The sequence below is a fragment of the Lynx rufus genome, unplaced genomic scaffold (genome assembly GCF_022079265.1).
Source record: "Lynx rufus isolate CCGP_SWC_20201006 ecotype Redwood Valley unplaced genomic scaffold, mLynRuf1.p SCAF_4, whole genome shotgun sequence".
NCBI lineage: Eukaryota > Metazoa > Chordata > Mammalia > Carnivora > Felidae > Lynx > Lynx rufus.
This window is the reverse complement of record NW_025814856.1, coordinates 16663740-16685927: the sequence shown is the minus strand read 5'-3', so window position 1 is coordinate 16685927 and position 22188 is coordinate 16663740. Positions and strand designations below refer to the sequence as shown.

Here is a 22188-nt window from a genome sequence, read left to right as displayed (position 1 = left end):
GAAGGCTCCCAGGGAACATCTCCCATCCCCACGTCAAGGCGCAACCAGCTTCCCTGCATCCCCCACGTCCAGCTCTACCTCGAGTCCCTGAGTGGGGTGTGGGAGTCCTGCTGGGCCATGGACAGGAAGTCAGTGACATCAATGGTCCCCTCTTCTAGCTCTTCCTCCTCATCCTCCTCTTCCTCCCGGCCCAAGGAGCGGGACAGGCCCCCAGGTCCCCCTGGCCGGATGCTCTCGGGATTCAGCTGCCGCCAGGAAGTAGGTGGCATGGTGGGTTCTGGGCGCCACCAGCTGTCAGCCGGAGAGCCAAAGCGATCGGCTAGCACACGATATTTGGCTGCATCAAACAGCTCGTTTCGGGGACCCAGCAGGCCCCAGCCCTGGGGGGGTGGGGGCAAAAGGCATGTCGTGAGGGTCCATTCTCACACCTCAGTCCGCCCAGAACCTGCTCCCTTACACTAAAAGTCCCCTATGCAGGAGCCAAGCCCCTTTGTACCTGTCTGCCTGCTTCAGCCCCAGGTCCAGGACTAGACATCAAGAGAGCCCTTAACATGTCCAGCACTGAGGGTGCCTGGGTGGCTCAGTCAGTTAAGCGTCTGACTCTTGGTTTCAGCTCAGGTCATGATCTCATAGTTCATGTGTTTGAGCCCCCATGCTGGGCTCTGTGCCAACAGTGCAGAACCTGCTTGAAATTCTCTCTCTCCCTCTCTGACTATCCTCCACTTGTTCTCTCAAAATAAATAAATACACTTAAAAAAAAAAAAAAAAAAGTCTAGCTCTGAAGGGGTGCCTGAGTGGCTTAGCTGATTCAGCATCCAATGACTTGATTTTGGCTCAGGTCAAATCAAAATCTCATGGTTTGGGAATCCGAGCCTTGAGTCAAACTCTATGCTATCAGAGCCGAGCCTGTTTGGGATTCTGTCTCTCTCTCTCTCTGCACCCCCCTCCCCTTAAGATAAACAAACAAATCTAGCTCTGACACATGAAAAAGACAAAGTAAGCTCTTACACCTATTAAACAAAAAACTGAAGGGAGAAAAAACCCCCAGGGAATGGGGAAGCAGATGCATTCACAAAGTGATCCAAAAAGCTTCAGTGAATATAGCAGTTAGGGAAAATGGAGCCCACACCAGAAAACAGATCTATCCCTGACATAAGAATCCTACGCTAAGAATGTATTCTAGAAATAACCTGGGATGCTTATAAAGCCATTCATGCAAAATCCATTATTTTGAAATAAAGCTTTATTCTTTTCTAGACAGAGTACCAAATAAAACATGCTGACTCTCTAGCACATACGAAGCAACACGCTGGTTACCCTGAGCACCATTAGAAGAGATGGAACCTGGTCCCTGCCCCCAAGAAACAGAATCCACGAGGCAGAACAGAAATGCAGATGACCAGGGTCTAAGGAACCACAAAGTGAGAAGCTAGATGAAGACAGGTAACAGAATTCCAATCAAAGTCTGGATAAGCTTCTTGCACGCTTGCCAAGCACACACGCAGTCACCTCTGTGTTGCTGGCAACTGGCACCAAGCACAAGAGCAATGCTCGATGATCTGGTTTGGGGGGGAAGGAAAGAGCCAAGGGACGTGAGTATAGATACTGGGGAACGAAAAGGCTGGGTGCCGCAGAGCACATAAAGGACTCCTATAACAACAAAAACACTCCGATTAAACAACAGGCAAAGAACTTCAACAGGCATTTCTCCAGAAAAGGTAGACAAACGGTCAACAGCACAAGCAAAGCATTCTCAAAAACTACAGCTCTCTGCAGCATGGCATAAAATGATACCTACAGGCACAAATCCTCAAAATGTGCTCCCTCCTGATCAAGGTACATTTGGGGGAAGAATTCCCCCAGAGAAGCAATCACTGTATTTTTGACTGTGGAACTTAGTTTTCCACAAACTCCTCGTCAGCGTGGTTTCATATTGCTCTAGGGCATTTGCAACATTTTTAACTTCATCCGGTCAAAAAGAGTGTATGAAAGCAGTCCCTTCTCAGAAGGAGGCCCCACCTGGCCCAAGTGCAGCTCCCTGTAATTTGTAGCTGTGCATTTCTCAAGGGGAAGACATACAAAGGATACGGTGAGAGAATATGCTTATGGCAGCTGTGAAGAGCCGACATACCGCTCTTCTGACAGGGACAACAACTGGAGATGGAAAAGCAAGCACTGCCTTTTGCTGCATTCTGTCCTTTTTAGCTAACCTATACGATGTTTTACATACTGGGAAAACAGTGTGCGGTTAACACAAATTTAGGAATTTACCTTAAAAAAAAAAGAGAGACGGAGAGAAAAGGTGATTAACATCAGTACTCATTAGGGAAATGCAAACCAAAACCATGAGATACCACCTTGCACCCATTAGGGAAAACAACAGACAGTGCTGGTAAAGATGAGGAGAGACTGGAGTCCTCGTGCGCCGCTGGTGGGAATGTGACATGTTACGGCTACCGTGAAGACAGTATGGCACTTCCTCCACCTGGACTACCATACTACACAGCATGCCATGCTACATGCTACACACATACCATATTACCATACCACCGTACGATCCAGCAACTGAAAGCCACGTCCCAAAGAGATTATTTGGACACTCATGTTCACAGAAGCATTATTCACAATAACCAAAAGGTGGAAACAACCAGAGAGGCCCTTTGATGGATAAATGAATACACAGAGTCTGGTGTATCCCTCTGATGGAGTATTATGCAGCCTTAAACAGGGGATTCTGACACAGGCTGCACGGACGGGCCTTGAGCTCACTATGCGAACTACGATAAGCCAGTCACAGAGACAAATACCGTACAATTCCACTGGTGTGAGGATATGAAGTCTCTGATGGAGTCACATTCACAGAAACAGGCAGTAGAATGGTGGCTGTCAGGGGCTGAGGGGGCAGGGAACAGGTGTTTATTGTTTAATGAGTATGGAGTTTCAGTTTTACAAGGCGACAAAGTTCTGGAGATTGGCTGCATGAGGTTTAATACTACCGGAGTGTTCACTAAAAAACGGTCCAGACAGTACATTTTATATTTTGTGTAACTTACCACAATTCAACAAACGTATATGCAAAAAAGAGGCTATGAGCTGAGCGTAGATCGGGAACAGAGAAAGGGCTGGGAGGAGAGAAACGTGACCATGACTTGCTGCATATAGGCTGCCTTCAACATCCAGAGAAGGATTTCTCACCCTCAGCATTAAGGACATCTGGGGCCAGGTAATTCTGTTGTGGGGGCCATGCTGTGCATCCCCGGCTTCATGCCAGTAGCACTCCTCTGGTTGTGGCCACCAAAAATGTCTCCACACATTCCCAAATGTCCACGGCAGTCAAAATCACCCTCCCCGCAGGAGAGATTCCTGGAGGTAGAGCTGCTTGGAGAGATGGAGGTGTCTGAGAAATTCGGCAATGAGGCTGACTGAACCTCTAAGAGACAAGCTTTCCCCCAGGAAGAAGGGACAGAGAAAGAAGAAATGTTCACAGAGAGTAGGAAAGGAAGAGGAGCCTGTAGTGACCCAGAGAGGAGGAGAGGGAGAAGTAATCCAGGGGCTGAGGAAGCTATGCCCGAAACATTCAAGCAAAGCGAGAACTGTGAAAGGCTGGCCTGGAAGAGCACTGTTCCAGTCCATCAACAATCGCCTGGTGACCACTGCTATTTGTCACGCACTATGGGGAAAAGGCAACCAGCAAACAGGACAAGGGCCACAACAATGCAGTGGAAAAAATGCAAGCCATGGGCACAGAAAGCTGTGTGCTTTCTGGAAACCATGGGAGCAGGGCCGACGGGAGGGATCAGGACACTGAAGTATGCGTGAAGCCCACTGAAAAGACTCAAGAGGAAGGATCCGACAATTAAATGAAAGGACAGGAGAGGGGATGGAGAAGACACAGAAAGGGGATAGAGAAAAGAGAAGGGTGGTGTGGGGGGCCAAGGCTGGGAAGAGGGCCTTTCCTCCTCAGATGCAGGAAGGAAGGAGGGATGGCAAAGGCCTAGGGATTCAGTGGGAGAGAATCTGAAGGAATATGCATCCTACAGCTTTGTCCTCACTGGAGCAGAAATGAAGACTGAGGAGCCTAAGGAAGAGCAATGGTTGGCGCAGCCACAGAGGAAGCCAAGTAGGGATGGACAGAAAGGCTGGCAGGCAACACTGAAAGTCTAGTTAAATACCAGGTAATCGAGAACCTAAAAGCGGCCCATGCCCGACCACCAGGAAGTGAGGGTAGCAACAACCATGCTTCCATTACAAGTAAGAGAGAATTGTGTGGGTGCAGCGAAAACACACACAAAATAACGCAAAGTATAGCTCTGGTGCTGTACAACGGGAGTATTTTTCATAAAGAGTTCTCCTGTCTTTTCTGAAACCACAGGAGGTAGGTAACCACAGAGGCAAAAAAAACAAACCAAACCAGCAAATATTCCCTTGCTGGCTGCGCAGCAAGGAAAGAACCACAAGGTGGGAAGGACGGGTGAGTGAGTGGACACTGTCAGCTTCCACCTACATGCACGTGGCACCAGAAAGACCATCAGAGCCAGGGGCAAGGAATTTCCCAGGGTGGATGGAGGTCTGTCTGGCTTTTGCTAGGGAAGGGTCACCTTGAACAGCTGGCAGGCCGCGGCCGCAGCCTGTCGCTCAGCGTCGATCTTCTTGCTGCCATAGCCTTCTACCTCCACGCTCTTGGGCCACTTTATGTGGAGGGTGACTTTCTGGGAAAGAGAAGAGAGAATGAGGATGGTCGCCCTTCCAGACTGCAGAGCTGCTGTAAATCACACGGAGTGCGAACGGCACAGCTGTGGGCCTGCGGGCAGCAGAGCCGAGTGCAGGCAGCACCCCACGCCCATGGCTAACCCCCGTGAGGCTCTAACCTTCCCGTCCTCAAGCCGTTCATCCCACCTCAAGATGTTTGGCTTCTTCAAAGTGCCATGTTCTAGCCAGAGAGCAAGGTGGGACCCATCTTTATTGTTAAAAATCTTCATTCAGAATGGTTTGCCTGCATGCTTCTGTGGGTCCCAGGACCTACAAGACTCTAGGAACAGGAATTTTTATCAACTCTAACCCTCTGCAGTCCCAGTTAGTCAACAGGGGACCAAAACCAGGGATCAGTACAGAGGCCTGACACACACAAGATGAGAACAGACTCCTCGCCTCACCTGCCCTGAGTTCCCCCTTCTCTAAACCAGGCTCTTTTTCAAACCTAGCTTTGCTTTGAGATTCTCTGCTGACCATGTACAATTCGCAAAACCCACTCTATGGCCTCCTTGACAAAGAAACCTGAGGGAGAAGACAGCAGCCAGCCTCCTTCCTGAGAGTCAGACCAACACGTCTCCCAACCACCAGTGAGTTACCTTTTTCTTCGGTCCATTCGTGTGCACGTAGACCAATTTGTCTTTTGCATGTGAGATGCCGAGGGCTCTTCCAATTACACTGTTGAGAAGGTTTTTGGGCTGTGGGAACTCTTTTAATAGGTCCCTAGAAGCTAAGAAAATAAGAACAAAAGCATTATAGTTTTTTTTCTTTTAAAAAACCCATGGGGTACGTATCAGGACAACCCTGGGCTGGATACTGAGGATGTTGGCTTGTGACCCCAAACCACCCGGGAGCATCTTGGAGAAGGAGGAACGGCTTCATGGTTTTCAGGGACAGTGCGTGACCAGACCCACTTGCACAACCGTTTCCAGAAGAAAGACCAGTGAGCCACACACCACAGAGGAGAACCAGCCAGCATCCTCTTCCCCACAAGCTCCTGATTTAACATATCAGCTACAGAAGCCTAGGTGGCAACACATCCCCCTCGTCTGATGTCTCAAAGAAGGTACCGAACAAAAAACGAAACAAAAATCCACCACACACACAAACTGGAGATAAGACAATGCGAGGCCCCTCCTAAAACAAAAGACACACAAAGTCTGAACACCAGGCCCCAGCCCTCAACTGTACCTCGGCACCCTGCGAAAGGCCTCTGAGAGCCAGATTATGTGTAGGGATATTGATCAGAGGTCTCCACAACCAAGACCTCTGCATAAGCTATTCCTCCCCCAAGTTCACTGGAGTCAAGTGGAGGCAGGATGCAGCAGGCATCATGAGAAGTACCTCGCTTGTTTTTCACTTGTACTTTGGATCAATCCCAGAGCGCAAATGGGTGAGATGTCCAACTAGAAGCAGCTTGTGCCAGACACCAGGCTTAGCTGGGAGTGGCTAAAATCAGAAGTAAGGGCCCCAAAGCACCAAAGTGGCCCTTCGAGAGATGCAGGGTCAGAGACTGGCAGAGGTGACAGGAAGCCTTCTCATTCTCCACCCACAGTCTCTGGTGTTATATTCAGCTTTAAACCAGCCCCCAAAAGAAACTTTGTTCATGTGCACCTGCATGCATCAGTCATAAATCACCTAGGGACAGTTTTCAGAGCAAGTGGCCACCCTGATCCTCATCAGACACTTAGGAATGGTGGTGATGTTGGGGAAGCCACTGTATTTTGACAAAGCTCCTCCAGGAGTTCTGACGTAATTTTATTCCTGAGCTGAGACTGTTTCCTTGCAGCAGATGACTGTGACAACTGGCCATGAGGGAGAATTCTGCCTGACCATGCATCCCTCTAAAGAACTTATAAAGCAACTGAGATTCAAGCGTTCAGACCGCTATTTAAATAGGCTCAAAGGGGTTCCCACAGAGGGACCCAAAGTTAACAGGCCCGCCAGACCCCCAGGCACAACAGATGCGCACTGGTGCCCCCTCCAGCTCTACAGGGCCGGAGGAGGCTGGCTCTCTCTATCCATCGCTGCTAGGCAGGGATGCTCTCACCAGTCTCATTCCTGGGCTATTCAGGAGACACAGCGATGGGAATCGTTCGGTCTCTACCTCAGGTCCTCAAGTACCAAGTGTATTTTGGGTTCTTTCTCACACTGGTGAGCGTGTGCTTACCCTCGATGTTCTAACCCTTGACCACCCATTCGGGCGAGAGACGGACGTTCTCCTGTTTTTCCCCGCGCCCTCGAGGTACCGCGCCTCTCACCTATTCTTGCCAGGTGCAGGCGCTCCAATCCCCGAACCTCCGCGCCGGGGGGCCGTTTGGGCCTGTGCCACACTGAGCTTTACAACAGCAGCACTGCGGCCCGCCGGCGGCCGGCGGTCTCGGCCCCTAGCAGAGAGGGGCCCCGGCCCGCCAAGCCCGACCCCGGCACGCGCCCCCAGCTCTGCAAGCCCCGGGAGCCAAGGGCGTCGCGGCCCGACCGCCCCCGCCCTCACCGTTCACCATGCTTCCGTCGCCTTCCCCGGGCCCGCTGGGGGCCACCCCTGCCTCGGCCTCGGCGGCCTCCTTCGTGTGATCGGGGCGGGCGCAGCCTGACGACAGGCCGCGTGAGCGTCCCTGTCGCCCGGCGGCGCGGGGACCCGGCGGTCGCAGGCGCGGAGCGACGCCGGCAGCCAGCGCCATGAACCTCCTGGCGGCCGCCATCGCGCTCCCGCCGGCCCCCGCGGGCGCGGAGCCCTGCAGGGATGGGGCTGGAGGGTGGGAGCAGCGACCCGAACGCCCCCTGGCGGCCGGGAGGACCGGCGGTGGGGGCCGGCGGAGGCGTTCTCGGAGCCCGCGCTCCCCGCCCACTCAGCCGGAGCCTCCCGCGCCCCCCGGGCTCATCACCTCGTGGGCAGCCTGGGACCGCTGGCACCTAGGTGAATTCACTCTCCCGGCAAACGCAAACGCACAGGCTCGTTGTCTGAATCGGGGGCAGGGAGACGTAAGGGGGCTTTTTGGGAAAAGTTCATCGTCCATCCAAGGAGATGAACTCCCAAGTTCCTTCTAGGTCCCGCCCACTGCTCATAAATACCTCTCACGTGCCCTGACAAACTGCTTGCACTCCAGACCTAAGAGTGAGGATAACTGCGAAACCAGGGCACCCCCATCTCATTTAATGGCTTACAAAGTAACCCTGATGGAGAATCTGCATCCAGGACAGGCAAGACCTCTTGAACATAAGACCAGTTTTAATCCCAGGGCTGGAGTCAAAGTGAAAAATACCAGACTTGGAAAGCGTGGCCAAGAACTGAGATGGTCCAGCAGTGCGAGTCTGAGGCTGCTGTTTTTTTTACTTGTTTGAAAGCCAAATGGAATTCTGTTTCCAAACTACAATGCCTGGGTTCTAGCCAGGCTCGTTCCCCTTCTGCCTCGTATGGCACTGAGGAACAGAGATTTGGCTCGGCTAGGAATGACACAGAATCTGCATGTTGGGGCAGTGACAGTGACAGGGAGGGGCTTAGAGGTTGGCAGTGCAGCTGGGGATAAGCTGCGAGGGCTGGGTTTGTTTGTTTGTTTGTTTTATAATTCTAGATCTGACTCTGATGACTCCTGGAGAGCTTGTGAAAACATTACTGGAAGCCACCCCCCGCCCCACAAGGTTTCTTATTCATTAGGTCTGTAGTGTGGCCCAAGAATCTGCATTTTTAACAAGTTCCCTGATGATAATGAGACTACAGGTCTGAGACCACACTTGGAATTGCTGGCCTGTGTCAAGAACATGGGATTTAAGTCTTAATATTTGTGCTTAGTCCAACCTCTGCCACTTGCCAGCTGTGAACCTTGGGCAATTTCATCAGTTGGGAAAATGAGGACATAGTTGCTCTACTCATTTGGTATGGCTCTGGTCAGGATGAAATGGGAATGTCTAGAAGGCGGCTCTGCACAGCGCTCTAGAGAAGTCCCTCCACTGAGGTCTGAGACAAGAGAGGACAGATCCCTTAAAGACAGACCCAGGGCAGGGTGGGGCAGCTTCAACTCCAGTTCCTCCCTTCCCTCCTCAGAGAGCTTCTAGCAGCAAAGGGGCAAAGGGGAAGGTGGCCTTGGCAGCAGTGGGCTGACCTCACAAGGGGATACCACCATCTGTATCAAACACCCCTATCTAGATCATCCACATTGAGGTGGCAAGACCGTTGGGGCAGAATACAGTTCTACAATTGCTTTGAATTTGGGCAAGTGGCACTCTAATTTGCCAAAAGCCAAGGCATCCACCCAGCTTCAGGATAGTTTTCAAGGACTGTTATCAGCCCAAATTCCCTCAAAAGAATCGAGAGGCTTACCAAGACTGGTCATGGCATTAGGGGCTGAGGCCAAATTTTGAAAACTGTGGTTTCTGAAAGCTGAAGGAAACAAAAGTCTAGACAGAAAGACATTCCCTGACCCCCCGCCCCGCCCCCCCCCCCCCCCCACACACACCTGAAAGCAGGCCCTGGGCCCATCATGGTGCTTCATTCAGCAGGCCCTCAGTATAGCACTCTGACAGCCACTTAGGCTGAGGTGAGAATGCTATGATTTCTTGGATCTGCTCCCAAAGGGGCCAAAGTGGAGGGAGAGACACCCTGTTCAACCAGGGTGATAAGTGCATGGGTGGGCCAAGGGGGTGTTACTATGCTATTTTATCTATTTCAAAAAACATATTTCAAACAGATGTTTGAAATTTTATGTTTAAAAAAAGCATCACGTGATACCAACCAACTAGTTGGTCCTCAGGGACCTTGTCCCCCTTTTCTATTTCACTTACTGCACCTGGGCTCTAATAGCTGGTATCACCTAGAGCAAATATTTCACTTCCATAAACCTCACTGCCTTTTGTAAAATGAGGGTAACCCTTATACTAGCTCTTGAAAACCTTCTGGTTTTGTGATCTTCTCCCCTTTGGTCTAAAGCAGAGGCTGCACAACTATAGTCTGCAGATCAAATCCACCCACTGCCTATTTTTATAAATAAAGTTTTATTGGAACATAGCCATGCTCATTTGTTTATGTATTATCTATCACTGCTTTTGCATTATAACAGCCGAGTTGAGGAGCTGCAAGAGAAACCATATGACCCACAAAGCCTCGAATATGTGTTTTCCAACCCTTAAAGAAAGTTTGCCGACTCCTGCCTTAGAGAATCTTGAAGAAAGTTAGAAGGGCTCAGGTATGCCCTCTTGCTTTCCACCAAAATTAAAGACTTCTCCTCCACTCTCCATTCTTTGGGGAGTGACTCCTTTGCCTGTGAAAAGGAAGAAACTTTTGAAAAAAGACGTTTCACTGGCTCAGGGATCTCGCTGTTCATTTCTGAATCAAGCATGACATCTGGTACTAAATATGCTAAACAACATCTGGCAGTGTGGAATTAAAGTGTAAAGGATCTGCTGAATACACAGGAGGATGTTTTAGGACCCTAAACTTCAGAAGCCCCAGGAAAAAGCAATTACGAGGAAGCCCAAGGGGCACCTCGGTGGCTCAGTCAGTTAAGCGTCTGACTTCGGCTCAGGTCGTGATCTCACTGTCTGTGGGTTCGAGCCCCGCGTTGGGCTCTGTGCTGACAGCACAGAGCCTGGAGCCTGCTTCAGATTCTGTGTCTCCCTCTCTCTCTGCCCCTCCCCAGCTCATGCTCTGTCTCTCTCTCTCAAAAATAAACATTAAAAAAAAAAAAAAAAAAAAAAAAAGAGGAAGCCCAAGATAGTCCAGACTTCGGGCAGACCGGAGAACTTCTGGAGAGAAAGTGAGAAGGAGTGTCTCAGCCAACATTTCGTCAATGGACTCAACCACAGATTTTGTGGATGATCAAAATGGCAAGAAATGGTCCCTTTGGCTGGCAACAAGAAAGGCAAAGGTAGATACAGGAGCCAGGTGGCCACCCTGACCACACTACCCATCCTCACAGCTTTTCTGTCCATATATGTAAAGCCACAGCAGGGTCCCCAAGGTAAATCTATCGCACCAAGAAGAGGGGACACATTTGAATGAGGGAATGAACAGGAAGGACTAGTCCTGTGGCCCCAGGATCCTGCCAGAAGGGGTGTTATCCCTTATTACTTTCCAGTGCTCTATGTCTCACAGCCGGGTAGGTGGGAAAGACTGGCAGAAGAGGCTCTTAAGTTCTTCCCCCTTTACGAAAGAGGCCTTGGTAAGAGGTTGGCAGTAGAGTGGGGGTAGACCGCGAAAGGAGGTGATAGCTCTTTCCAATTCCAAATTTGACCCTGATGGGACCAAACCTATTCAAGTGGCCACCATTTCTGAGTGCTGTTTTCCTATCTGAACACCAGAGAGACCATTTCTGCCACACACTTCCTTCTTAAAGGCAGAGGCACCAGTGAGGCCTCCAGGGAATCAGAAAGCATGGCAGAAAGGTCCAACAGTCAGGGGTGGACTAAGAGGTCTGTTGCCTCTGGGATGAAGAAATGGAGGCAAGAAACTTTTTTAGGGAGAGAGGGAAAGAAACAGAGAGACAGAGAGACAGAGAGAGAGAGAGAGAGAGAAGGGAGGCAAAGATACATACACCCACAGATGCCTTCTGGAGGCGCAGCTGTGAGGAGACAATCGGGCTCAGGGGGTCTGTGTTCCTCCAGGGAAGACAGTGCAGGGACTGTCCCCCACCAGGAGCAGCTGCCTCCCTTTCCCCACCCCCACCAAGCACAGCAGCCTTCTCTGCATGTGCTCAAGGAGGCAGTGCCTAGTCATGCGGCCTGGTTCATCCCACCTAACCATCTTTAAGCTTAGCCACAGCACATCTGACACTCTCAAAGCCACTCACCTGCCATGTTGGAAATGTTAACGTTCAGCCTTTTCGAGTTACAGGGCATTTTAAGAAAGAAAAAAAAAAGGGCAATCAACTCTTGTTTTGGTAATGGTAGGGGGGTGGCATTTCTCTAATATCTAAGTCAAATGGCCAAGGGGGCTGGAAATATTTATTTCTATGCTGCTGTGTGGAGTCAGGGCCACTGCAGCAGGAGGGCATCACATGTGGAAACTGCATGGGAATAGGGCAGCAGCATGTGCTGTGCAAACTGAGGTGCCCTGTGTTCCCCGACCCTTCCTGAGCTCCTGACCTTCAAAGCACTTTACAGACAGAACCTAAAGTGGAATGCTGTCTCCACATGAGGCAAAGACTCTGTGATCTAAATTAGCGTTCTTCCACTAGGCAGCTGGGGTAGGGGTGTGAACAGGCAGCCAATGGGGCAGAGAAGGGCAGCTGTCAGGACAAGCAAGAAGCCACCAAGAGCACTGGTCTTAGCAGACCTGGAAAAGAGCTAAGTCTGAGGGAAGAGAGGAGACGCTCACAGGCAGAGATGCTTCCCTGGGTCCTATTCCTGGCCCATCCCTGGGTTCCAGTGGAACCTGAGGTGAGTTATCACCTGTCTGGGTGCTCTGACATTCTCCCCAATCAAAGGGAGAGCCTACCCTGCCATACAGACTAAAAAAACATTTTAATGTCAGTAAAGTGCTTTGAGGAATGGGGGGTGATAGAAGGGGATCTTCCAGGCATCCCCAAAGCCTCCAAGATGGAGGACACTGGGCCTGGCTAGGGCTTTCTGTTCTGGCCCTGCTACCAGCACCCTGCCCTTTCTAAACCACCTTAGCCAGGAACTGCCTAGAAGATCCAAGCCCTGCAGATTCTCCACACGAGTGCTGAACACCCAGACTGAGCCTAGGCTTTATGCCTGGTCACACAAGGAGGCCTGATGAGACCATAGGGTCTAAGCCACGTGGCCAAGGATCATGAAATAACCCAGACCTCTCCAAATGATCTCTCCCCTGAGGGTTCCAACAGCTCCACTAGCCCCACTTCTCACTTGGTCTCCAGAGGACCATGACCCTGGTACCTGGGCTCCCACTACCACCCACCTCCCCACAGACCCTGGACCAAGTTGATGCTGGAGGCAAGGCTCCTCCCTTACCTCGAGAGATGGTCCCTCCAGGGGCAGGGTTGACACACATGGGTGGAAGGCGGGGTGGGGGAAGTTTGCACTGACGCTGCCTGTGCTGGGCCCGATCTGGGGAAAGAGAGAGGGCATCAGGGTGACATGTTCTCACCCCTCCCAGTTACAGACCCCTGAACAGACTCACTCCAGAGCATCTGTGAGGAGCTCTGGGCAGCAGGGCTGCTGGACGGTTTGTTGAGCCAGTCACAGGTTCTGAGAAACAGTGCCACCAATTCCACACAAAAAGAAGGCAATTGTTTTATATGGATGTGATATAGTATAGCTTTGTAGAGATCCCTTCCTGACTCTCAAAAGAGCCCTCAACTCTCCCTGTTTGCAAAGCCACCTTATATGACTTCAATACCCATCCCACATCGTCCTCTATAGTCTTGAATTATGAGGATGAGACAGGAAAACAATTAAAAACTGAAAAATCATGGTACCGTGTAAATCCCCTTATCTGTCATCCACTTACGGTAGCTCTCCCTGTATCTGCTGTGGGTTCCCAGATGACCACATTAGCTACCAGATCTCAAATTATTCTTTCCCTCTAAGAAATGGGCAAGAGAAGACCAACTGACTGCTGGGGTCCTCCCTGAAAGCCAAGACCAGACCCACACTTACCAGTCTTCTCCCTCTTTCTAAAAGTTAATGACTTGCCACTCCAAACACTTTCATTCATTTGCAGATTAAATACTACTTGTAGGTCAGTGGCCTACAAAGCACATTTTTAAGTTCCAAAACTTTGATATACATGAACATCACTGTCCCGTGGGAAGGTGGGCATGTATGGGTAAGTAAGGCTCCATGTGTTTAACATCACCTACATGGTGACAACACCAGAGAATCACTGGGTCTGGGGGAAAGGGTGCATGAGTTCTCTGCTTTCTTTGCCCCACTAATTTCAGTACACTAAATGGAGCAGGAAAGGAGCAGAGAGAGACAGCCACACACACTACATGCTTAAGCAGCAGTCTGTTCTGCTACCGTGATACCCATTTCCATAATGCAAATTGGCTTGTACACAGTTGGTACATAGGGGAATGATAACAGTAAAACAGAACACTTGGTTCGAATGTTGAGTTTCCTAAGGCAAGGGGACTGAAATAGCAGAAGTAGAATTATAATTTAGAGCAGGAAAACAAAAGACCCTTCCAACTGTATTTTTTAAAAATTAAAATGGAGTGCCTATAGGGAATCGAGGTGATGGACAGATGGGTGTTCACTATACAATGACTTCAACATTTCAGTAGTTTTGAAAATTTCCATAATAAAATGTTGGAGGGAAAAGCAAGTACCTGCACTGAGGTCCTCCTCCCCCACACTGCCAGCTGCACACACTCCTTAGTGGCAGCCCCACGGGCTCACAGCTCCACTGCCACCTGCACGGCCTCAGCATCTGCCAGCTCTTCCCGTTAGAACGCACTTTGCACATTTTTAGCATCACGTTGAGCTGCCTGCCTCGGCAGTCCAAAGCATCTTCCCAGGTGCCAGGGACTGCTGCTTTCACACTCCGGCCATAAACGTGCAGCTGTATTATTGTCTCAACTCTGTCTTTCCCACAAGCCCTCTTAGAGTATCAGAGGTGCGTGATTTTGCAGAAAACACACACCCAGGGTTACAGCAGAAATGCCTGTAGGGTATTCTGGAACAAAGTATCTAGGATCAAGGTTTATCTTGAAACTAAGGTGGAAAATGACCAGCTCAACCTCTCCAGTCCTGTTTGAGCAGGATTCTCATTCATATCCAGGGAGGCTGGATTGAAAACAAACAAACAAAAAGAATAAATGATTTGATGATTATTTGTTTCATTAAGCATTTTCAGTAATGGGGGGGTGTTATAATCCTACAACATCACTGGGCCCTCTTCTGACCGTGGAGCTGGAGGAAAATTGCACATTCTTGCTGTTGATCTAGTGTTTTTCAAAGGTTTGTGCCGCCTGTAAAAGACTCAGCTTGTTCTTTGAGGCCTGATTCTGATGGCATTACTGCTGACAGACAAGAAACTTGTGTTGGGATGTTGGCAAAGACAGTAACAGGCCACTTACCAGGCACACATGCACACTAGTTGGGAGGCATTGGCAGCTCTGTTGAATTACGTAAGAGAAAAGACAGTAACCACAGACCCAGGGGGCCACTGTCCACAGTGCTGCAGGGAACTGCTATGGCTACTGCCTTCGGATCCATCAAATGACCTATCCCACTGAGACTGTAAGCTCCCGAGTACAAGAAAACATCATTGACACATAGCTGTCTCCGCTCTAGCGTCTCGTACATAGGTGATCAATCGTGCAGCCACACAGCACACCGCATGCTGAGGCCAGGCTGTCACTCTCCTGCAAAACACCGGCTACAGGGACGCCTGGGTGGTTCCCTCAGTTAAGTATCCGACTTCAGCTCAGGTCATGATCTCATGGTTTGTGAGCTCGAGCCCCGTGTCAGACTCTGTGCTGACAGCTCAGAGCCTGGAGCCTGCTTCGGATTCTGTGTCTCCTTCTTTCTCTGCCCCTCCCCCACTCACACAGTGTCTCTCTGTCTCTCTCTCAAAAATAAACATAGAAAAAATTAAATAAAAATTAAACAAACAAACAAAAAACACTGGCTACAGAGCTGTACCTCAAATAGATCAATCTATTCACATGTATCAAGGGCCTGCCAACTCAAGATTGAGGGCTAGGGACAGATCACACCCAAGTGCTTTTCTTATATTATCCCTAATCTTCATTATACCTCTGAAGATAGAGGCTGAGAAACAGGATCAGGGAGTTTCCACCTTGCTAGTGTGAGTGGGGACCAGATGCGAACCCCAGCCAGTCTGACTCAAGCTTTCCACTATGTGACGTTTCCCTTCAAGATTCGTGACACCTTATGGAGCTAATAATCTCATCATGAGGAGCAAAGAAACATAAAAACTCCGTGAGAGATAAAGAACAGTCCTACACAACAAGAAAAATGTCACAAGGCCACACATGACCAGTTGTCAAGGTTATGGTGCAAACCACAAGTGATACCAGCCTTCAGAAGACAGGAAAGAGCAGTCAGCCTTATAGTCAGAAAAGAAAAGGTACGTTTGCCTGAAGGAAAATATTCAAGGCAGTAAACTTTCTGATTAATGGTTTACCCTGAGACCTTCAAGCATAAAATGGTTGTTGTTAAGAATATAACACTTACCTGTGTGGAAAGTAAGGTCCTAAATCAGACTATGTCTGATTATTACATCCTGAAGCTACTTAGTACCATGGCTTGTGAACTTACCAGGTGTCAGGCCCTGTTCTAAGCTCTTTACACGTATTAACTCATCTGATCCTTAAAACAACCCGACGAGGCAGGTACTATGATCCAACCCACTTACATCGTGAGGAAACGGAGGCATAGAGGCTCAAACACCTGCCTCCAGCCTTGGCCACCAAGGGTGTAGAAGTGTGACATGAACCAAGCATCTGGCTCCAGAACTTTTGCTCAGTGAGGCTGTTGTCTCCCATGAAACTGAATGCTAACCGTGTCACCCCTGATGAAAAGCCTCTTGAACAAATCAATCCCCAGCCTAGAAAGAAAAATCACAAATGCTATACAGGAATTTTGCCCCCAAACTCTCTCACTCTCACCATCTCCCTATCATGGGGGAGTTAAGTAATGCAGAAAAAAGAAGGATTATGATTCCATGGGGCTCCTACCTCTTTACAAAATCAGTGCTGTCCATTCAGGCACTCCCACCATAAGAGAACTTATTTGCATCCAACTTTCACAAGTGGGTGGAAAATGAAGCCCACTGATTAACCAGTAAACACAAGGCAATTGAGTGTACTTAATTTTCAGCTCAAAATGTGCTGTGCACACTAATCTCAAACCCAATGTTTCCCTTTTCAGATAGTTAACCAGCAAAACCAAGATGACAGAGATGAATTTTTTCATGCAATATGAAAACAGACAAGGTGGCTAAAAACAAACAAGGAGGCAAGAAGAGGCTGCTCTGAGCTCCGGTATATCCAGCCCTCCTTCTGACCCCATTCAACAGGCAGCACTAGGGCAAGGTTTTCCAGGCCCGTAGGAACATAAGTGGGAGAGGAGACACAATGGGGAGGACCTTTTTAATCAGCAGTTATGGAAGGCCTGTATGGCGTTCATTGATTTGTAAAATATGCTAGACAGGTGCCTGGTGGTCAGCTTCAATAGAGGCAAAGGACTTTTACTCACTGTTCCCTTAAAGAAGAAAAGTCATGCTCCTAAGATATGCAAAGCTCCCTGGGGTACGGCCCTTGAAGACTTCACCAGCTACAGCACTTCCTGAAAGCAGGAATGAATGCTACCCTTCGGCCCAGCCATGGCTCAGTCCTGACACTGCTTATGCAACCCTTTTACCCAATCTGCTGGAGAGCACTGATTCCAAAACTTGCCAGCTTCTACAACCACTAATATAAAAATGACTCAATCCGCTTCCACCAGCATTTATTGACACCTACCCTGTGCACAATGCTGTGCCAGGTACAACGGACGATGAAGGAGCCCAACAGGCCCTGGCTACAGGGAGCTTCTAATCTAGGGATGCAAAGATTAATTAAGAATAGACTAAGCACAAGAAAGTACAGATCTGGTGCTGAGGAAATCAGACAGAGGAGAGGTTGCATTTGGTTGACAGAATCAAGAATGGTTCACAGAGGAAATGGTGTAAAACGCTGGCTTAGAAAAAGAGACGGGATTTCAAAAAGCAGTGAGTGTGTCTGAGAGGATATTCGGGGGGAGGGGCGGCAAATGAACACAGGTACTCTGACAAGGACTCAGACACAGGTTATAAGCCCCGTGCGAGAGGAAGGCAGAGAAAGGACTTTGGAAAGTCATACAAAAAAGGGGTCTAAGGACTACACACTGGTGAGGGATCTTCATAGCCCTCACAGCTGCCTGTCACAGGGAGGAAGAGCATGAGGTCACCAGCACAGCTACATTCTTACCTTTTCTGAATGAGTCCAGGCTGAACATTTCTGGCCAGGAGGGAAAGCTGGAATCCTAAGAAGGAGGGCAGAGAGGCAATGGTTACTATTCTTGGTCCAGGATCCCACAGAGAAGACTTCAATAACACAGAGAGCACTTTCCAGAAGGTGAGAAAAATGAAGCTCTTCACTGTTGAGTCCCAACTGCTGCTCCCACTCTTAAGGATGGAAGGACCATCTCCACTCTAGAGTAATTACATGTCTTTGTTTATTACTCATTAAGAGCTTTCTTCGTTTCTCTGTCCTAAACTCCCTGAACCCTGCTAAACAGAACGAGAGGTATTTTATCCTGAGAGACATATTTCCACTTCATCACAGTACTTGCAGCTTTCCTGGGACTTCTGGGAAGAAAGGAAATTCTACATGGACCCCTTTCCTCATGTGGTATCAGCAAATGGGACTAACGAGTGCCTTATAGACAAACTGGTTTACTGGGCTTTCACACAACTAGGTCAAGCCCCTAGGGGTGGGACCGGACAGCAATATCAAGAGTAACTACCGTGATTCAAGATACAAAGCTTTTCTTCACGGTAGAGTCTATGAGATAACAAATACTAAGTTGAAGTTCAACTCTTGAGCAAAACTTTTGGTGCATTTTGATCATTTAACTGAAGAGTACACCTAGAGACTTAAATCATACACGCATACAAATAAATAACACCTCCAGTTTATTGATTTTGTTTAAAAAATACTCAAACTCACTTATAGATGTTCTTAATAATGTAGTACTCCTGGGCTGGTGCATAACCTTATGTGGCCTTAGTTTAAAAATATCTACACAAGGCTCCTGGGTGGCTCAGTCGGTTAAGTATCTGACTTCAGCTCAGGTCATGATCTCACGGTTCATGGGTTCAAGCCCCACATTGAACTCTGTGCTGACAGCTCAGAGCATGGAGCCTGCTTTGGATTCTGTATCTCCCACTCTCTCTGCCCTCTCCCACTTGTGCTCTGTGTCTGTCTCTCTCTCAAAAATGAATAAACATTTTAAAAAATTTAAAAAAAAATCTACACACTGTTTTAGCAAATCAGGATAATGTCCAATATTGCAAGGAGTCTAATGGGGCCTACACTTTTGCTCCTGACTGCCTTCCCATCTCATTCTCAAATCGTGGGGGATAGGGGTGGAGGGCTGACCTGGGGCCGAATCTTTCAGGTCCATAGCAGGTCTGCCCTGATGGCCTCCTCTCCCCCAGGGATGCCGGAAATTTCAGCCGATAGGATATGGTAGCTCAGAGAGGAAACTTCAATACAATATCAACAAGGACACAATTCATTTTAAGAAGTTACATTCTATAGACTCCTTCTACCCAAATTAAAAGAAAAAGGGTGTAATTTGAGATTCTAATCTTAAAGAAAACCTGAGTACTATAAAAATCCAAAACATGTAAATGATTATTATTTGAGACAATACTTTCTTGCGAAGAAAGAGTAAATCAATTTGCTTGTAAACAGACTCTTAGTTTTGCTTTTAAAAAGTCCCTGACCCTCTCCAAGGCTCACATAATACTATCTTTACCTGTATTGGCCTAAAAAATACATATGATATTCAAGATAGGATGTTTCAGAGATATTTTACTGAACTCTAGAACATTTCATAGAGATTTAAAAAAAAAAAAAAAGCTGTGTTCCTTGAAATATAATTATATTGGAAACTTTTATGATGCAGAGTTTCTGTTAAATAATTCAGAGATAAGTAAAATAATGTTATGTCAAGATTTCTTGCATAATGAAACACTGCTTAATTCCAGGTAGAGTCACTGTGGGATGATTCAAGGACAGAAAGATTCCATAACGACTAACTAATGTCTTCCAAGATAGTCACAAGTGGATTTAATGCATGCCTTTGCTTTACAGTGTGGCTGAGCATGAGATCCACCACTGCTATGTGTGCATGGCTAAATCAACTTACCTTACAAGAGCAGTGACAGTCTCAGATTTTGTAGGCTTTTGAACTGGAGCTGAATTCTCTCCTTGCTATTCCTCATCACGAGGCTGGGCCTCCTCCTAGAAAATAGAAGCCTGGGTCACTAGAGTGATGGGACCCGCAGGGAAAATAAAGTTGCTGCAGACAATGAAATTCATTACTAACTCTAACAACAAGGACACATTTTGTTAATAGCGTGAAACACACACTGGACACACTGGTCTCACTTCAGGACCTGCCATGACCCACTCACGACCCATCAAATCGTGAGCTACCCTACACCAGCACCTGCAAAGATACCAAGAAAGAGATGTCATGGTAAAGAGGGGTTTGTAGTCCTGAAAATATTTTCTCTGAGCCCAGAGCAAAACCTGCTTCAGTTTTTTTTTTTTAATTTTTTAATGTTTATTTATTCTTTGAAAGAGAGAGCGAGAGCATGAACAGAGGGGCAGAGAGAGGGAGACACAGAATCTGAAGAGGCTCCAGGCTCCGAGCTGTCAGCACAGAGCCCGACACAGGGCTTGAACTCACGAACCGCAAGACCATGACCTGAGCTGAAGTCGGCGTTTAACTGATTGAGCCACCCAGGGACCCCAACCTGCTTCAGTTTTGAGTTCTAATCCTATATTGACTCTAACACAACCCTATCTAAGGTAGATCAAGCTCTTCCAGATGAAGAAAATAACAACTAGACATTGAATATCATTTTTATAGTTCACAAAGTACTTCCATAGATTTTATAGCAGTTAATCTATGTAACTACCCAGGGAGGCAGAAATGATCTTTCCCAGAGAAGGAAATAGAGGCAGATTTTCCCAGAGAAAGTCACACAACTTGCCCAAGATCCCATAGCTGCCTCAGGGCAAAATGGAAACCTGCAGTTGGGTACTGGACTCCAAAGCTTCACACGCTTAATACTGCAGTATTTTTATTATTTCCGTGATATTATGCTGTTGCCTAGATGTCCCATGGTTCATTCTTGGAAATAATATTTCATAGTGACACAAAGGTTGAAAGGGGAAAGAAGGGTCCAACTGATAAACTTTGGACCATGGCTACATAAGCTAAAACGCTTGGGAGAATAAACATCTTTTGGAGGCAAAGGGACAACCTAACACAGATAAAAAATACAGTGAAGGATGTGTTTCCCGCATCTTAAACAGTTATACAAATAAAGAGCACTCCCATAAACTCCATCAAGAAAAGAGGCCTCCCTCCTGGAAACTCCAAAACTCCAAGATTTAATTGTAAGATGTAGTCAAGACCCACAATGACAGTGGCTTTATTGCCTTCAAAGAAACACCAAGGGAAACCATCAATGTCTCCTTTCCCTGTGGCCAGTAAGTTGCAACCAAAAACAGTTTGAGAGTCTGCACCTGGCCATCTGCAGTCCACCTGCCACAGTGTACGGCAAGCCCCTGTGGACTGGGGTTGCAAAGTGGGACAATCTCTGCCTTGCAACATCACAATTACGGTGACCAATGTTGCTACCCGAGGATTAGCTAGACAGCATGCTGACGCCATACTCGGGGCTTGGGGGTTCTGAGGACCCCTGGGACTCCAGTTCAGTGCAAACAAAGGACCCAACATGCATTAGGTCTTCCCCTGCGAAATGGGGCAAGTCACCACCAGCAAACAAAGAACACCTCACCCCTTGGCCTCCCCCAGTGACAAGGTGGGTGCAAAAAGGGGCAAACGAGGGGGACCAGAATGCACCAGGCCTCCCTTTGGACGAACGGTCCAGGCGGCACGGGGTACAGACAAAGGTCCCGGGGCACTCCGGGGGCTTCCTCCAGGCCCTGCCTCGGGGAACGGAGCATCCCCTGAGGCGGAGGCGTCGTTGCGCCAATGAAGCGGCCTCTCCCGCGGTCCCCGCGGAGCCCCTGGCTACCAGGCCCGCCCCGGCGGACCGGCCTGGCCCCCGCCCCCGCCCAGGCTCCATGGCAACGGCAGGCCGAGGCCTGGCTGCCCACGGCTCGGCTGGGCCGGCTTCGCGGGCAGGCCTAGGATGCCCGGCCTGCTCCTCGGGCCCGCCCGCTTCTCCGCCCCACTCTCCGCCAAGCCGGCGATCGGACCCGGGCCCCTCCTCGCGCCGACCACCCCCGGCCACGGCAAGCTCCTCAAGGGGACACGAAAGGGGAGAATAAAAAGCCCAATTCACCTGTTGTTACAGATGTGAAACAAGCCTCGGTGCACCGCGCATGAGCCGCGGGCCCCCCCAACCACGGCCGGACTACAACTCCCACCAGCGGCGGCGCGGCCCCTTCCGGGTCCCGTGGCGGAAGTCCCGCCGGTAGCCCCGACGCTCCCCGCTCCGCCTCCCGCGGCAACCCCGCTTCTGAGCGGGTCTCCAGAGGGTCCCCCAGCAGGGGCTCGCAGAAGCCTTCCAGGGCTCACGCCGCCGGACGGCCAACCCGCGGCGAGACCCCGGCGCCGGGCCCAATGGGGGGCGGCCGCGGCGGGCGCAGGCGGGACTTCCGGCAGAGCCGCCGAAGGGGTGGGCGCGCGGGTAGCGGTGGGGCCGCTGAGGGAGCGGGCTTGGGCGACCGGGGTCTTGCATGGCGCCCCTCTCGCCGCGCC

The 22188-nt window shown here is 49.3% G+C and overlaps 1 protein-coding gene across 6 annotated transcripts in view; it reads right to left on the bottom strand.

Moving 5' to 3' along the window:
• Positions 1-21896, bottom strand: part of DHX30 (DExH-box helicase 30) — a 29822-nt gene extending 7926 nt beyond the window's left edge. The window contains exons 1-9 of one of the 6 annotated variants that reach the window (XM_047095996.1): positions 21770-21896; positions 19594-19688; positions 18819-18925; positions 17646-17700; positions 12676-12771; positions 11532-11560; positions 5349-5479; positions 4599-4709; positions 79-380 (exon numbers count right to left, since the gene is read on the bottom strand). In XM_047095996.1, coding sequence (XP_046951952.1) covers positions 79-380; positions 4599-4709; positions 5349-5479; positions 11532-11560; positions 12676-12771; positions 17646-17700; positions 18819-18843 — 749 coding nt within the window. In that variant the 5' untranslated portion in view covers positions 18844-18925; positions 19594-19688; positions 21770-21896. Of the gene's footprint in view, positions 1-78; positions 381-4598; positions 4710-4868; positions 5030-5348; positions 5480-7243; positions 7452-11531; positions 11561-12675; positions 12772-17645; positions 17701-18818; positions 18926-19593; positions 19689-21769 lie in introns of those variants that run through there. The other 5 variants (XM_047095998.1, XM_047095997.1, XM_047095999.1 and 2 more) reach the window with 5 other exon arrangements.
• Positions 21897-22188: the final 292 nt, after the last annotated feature.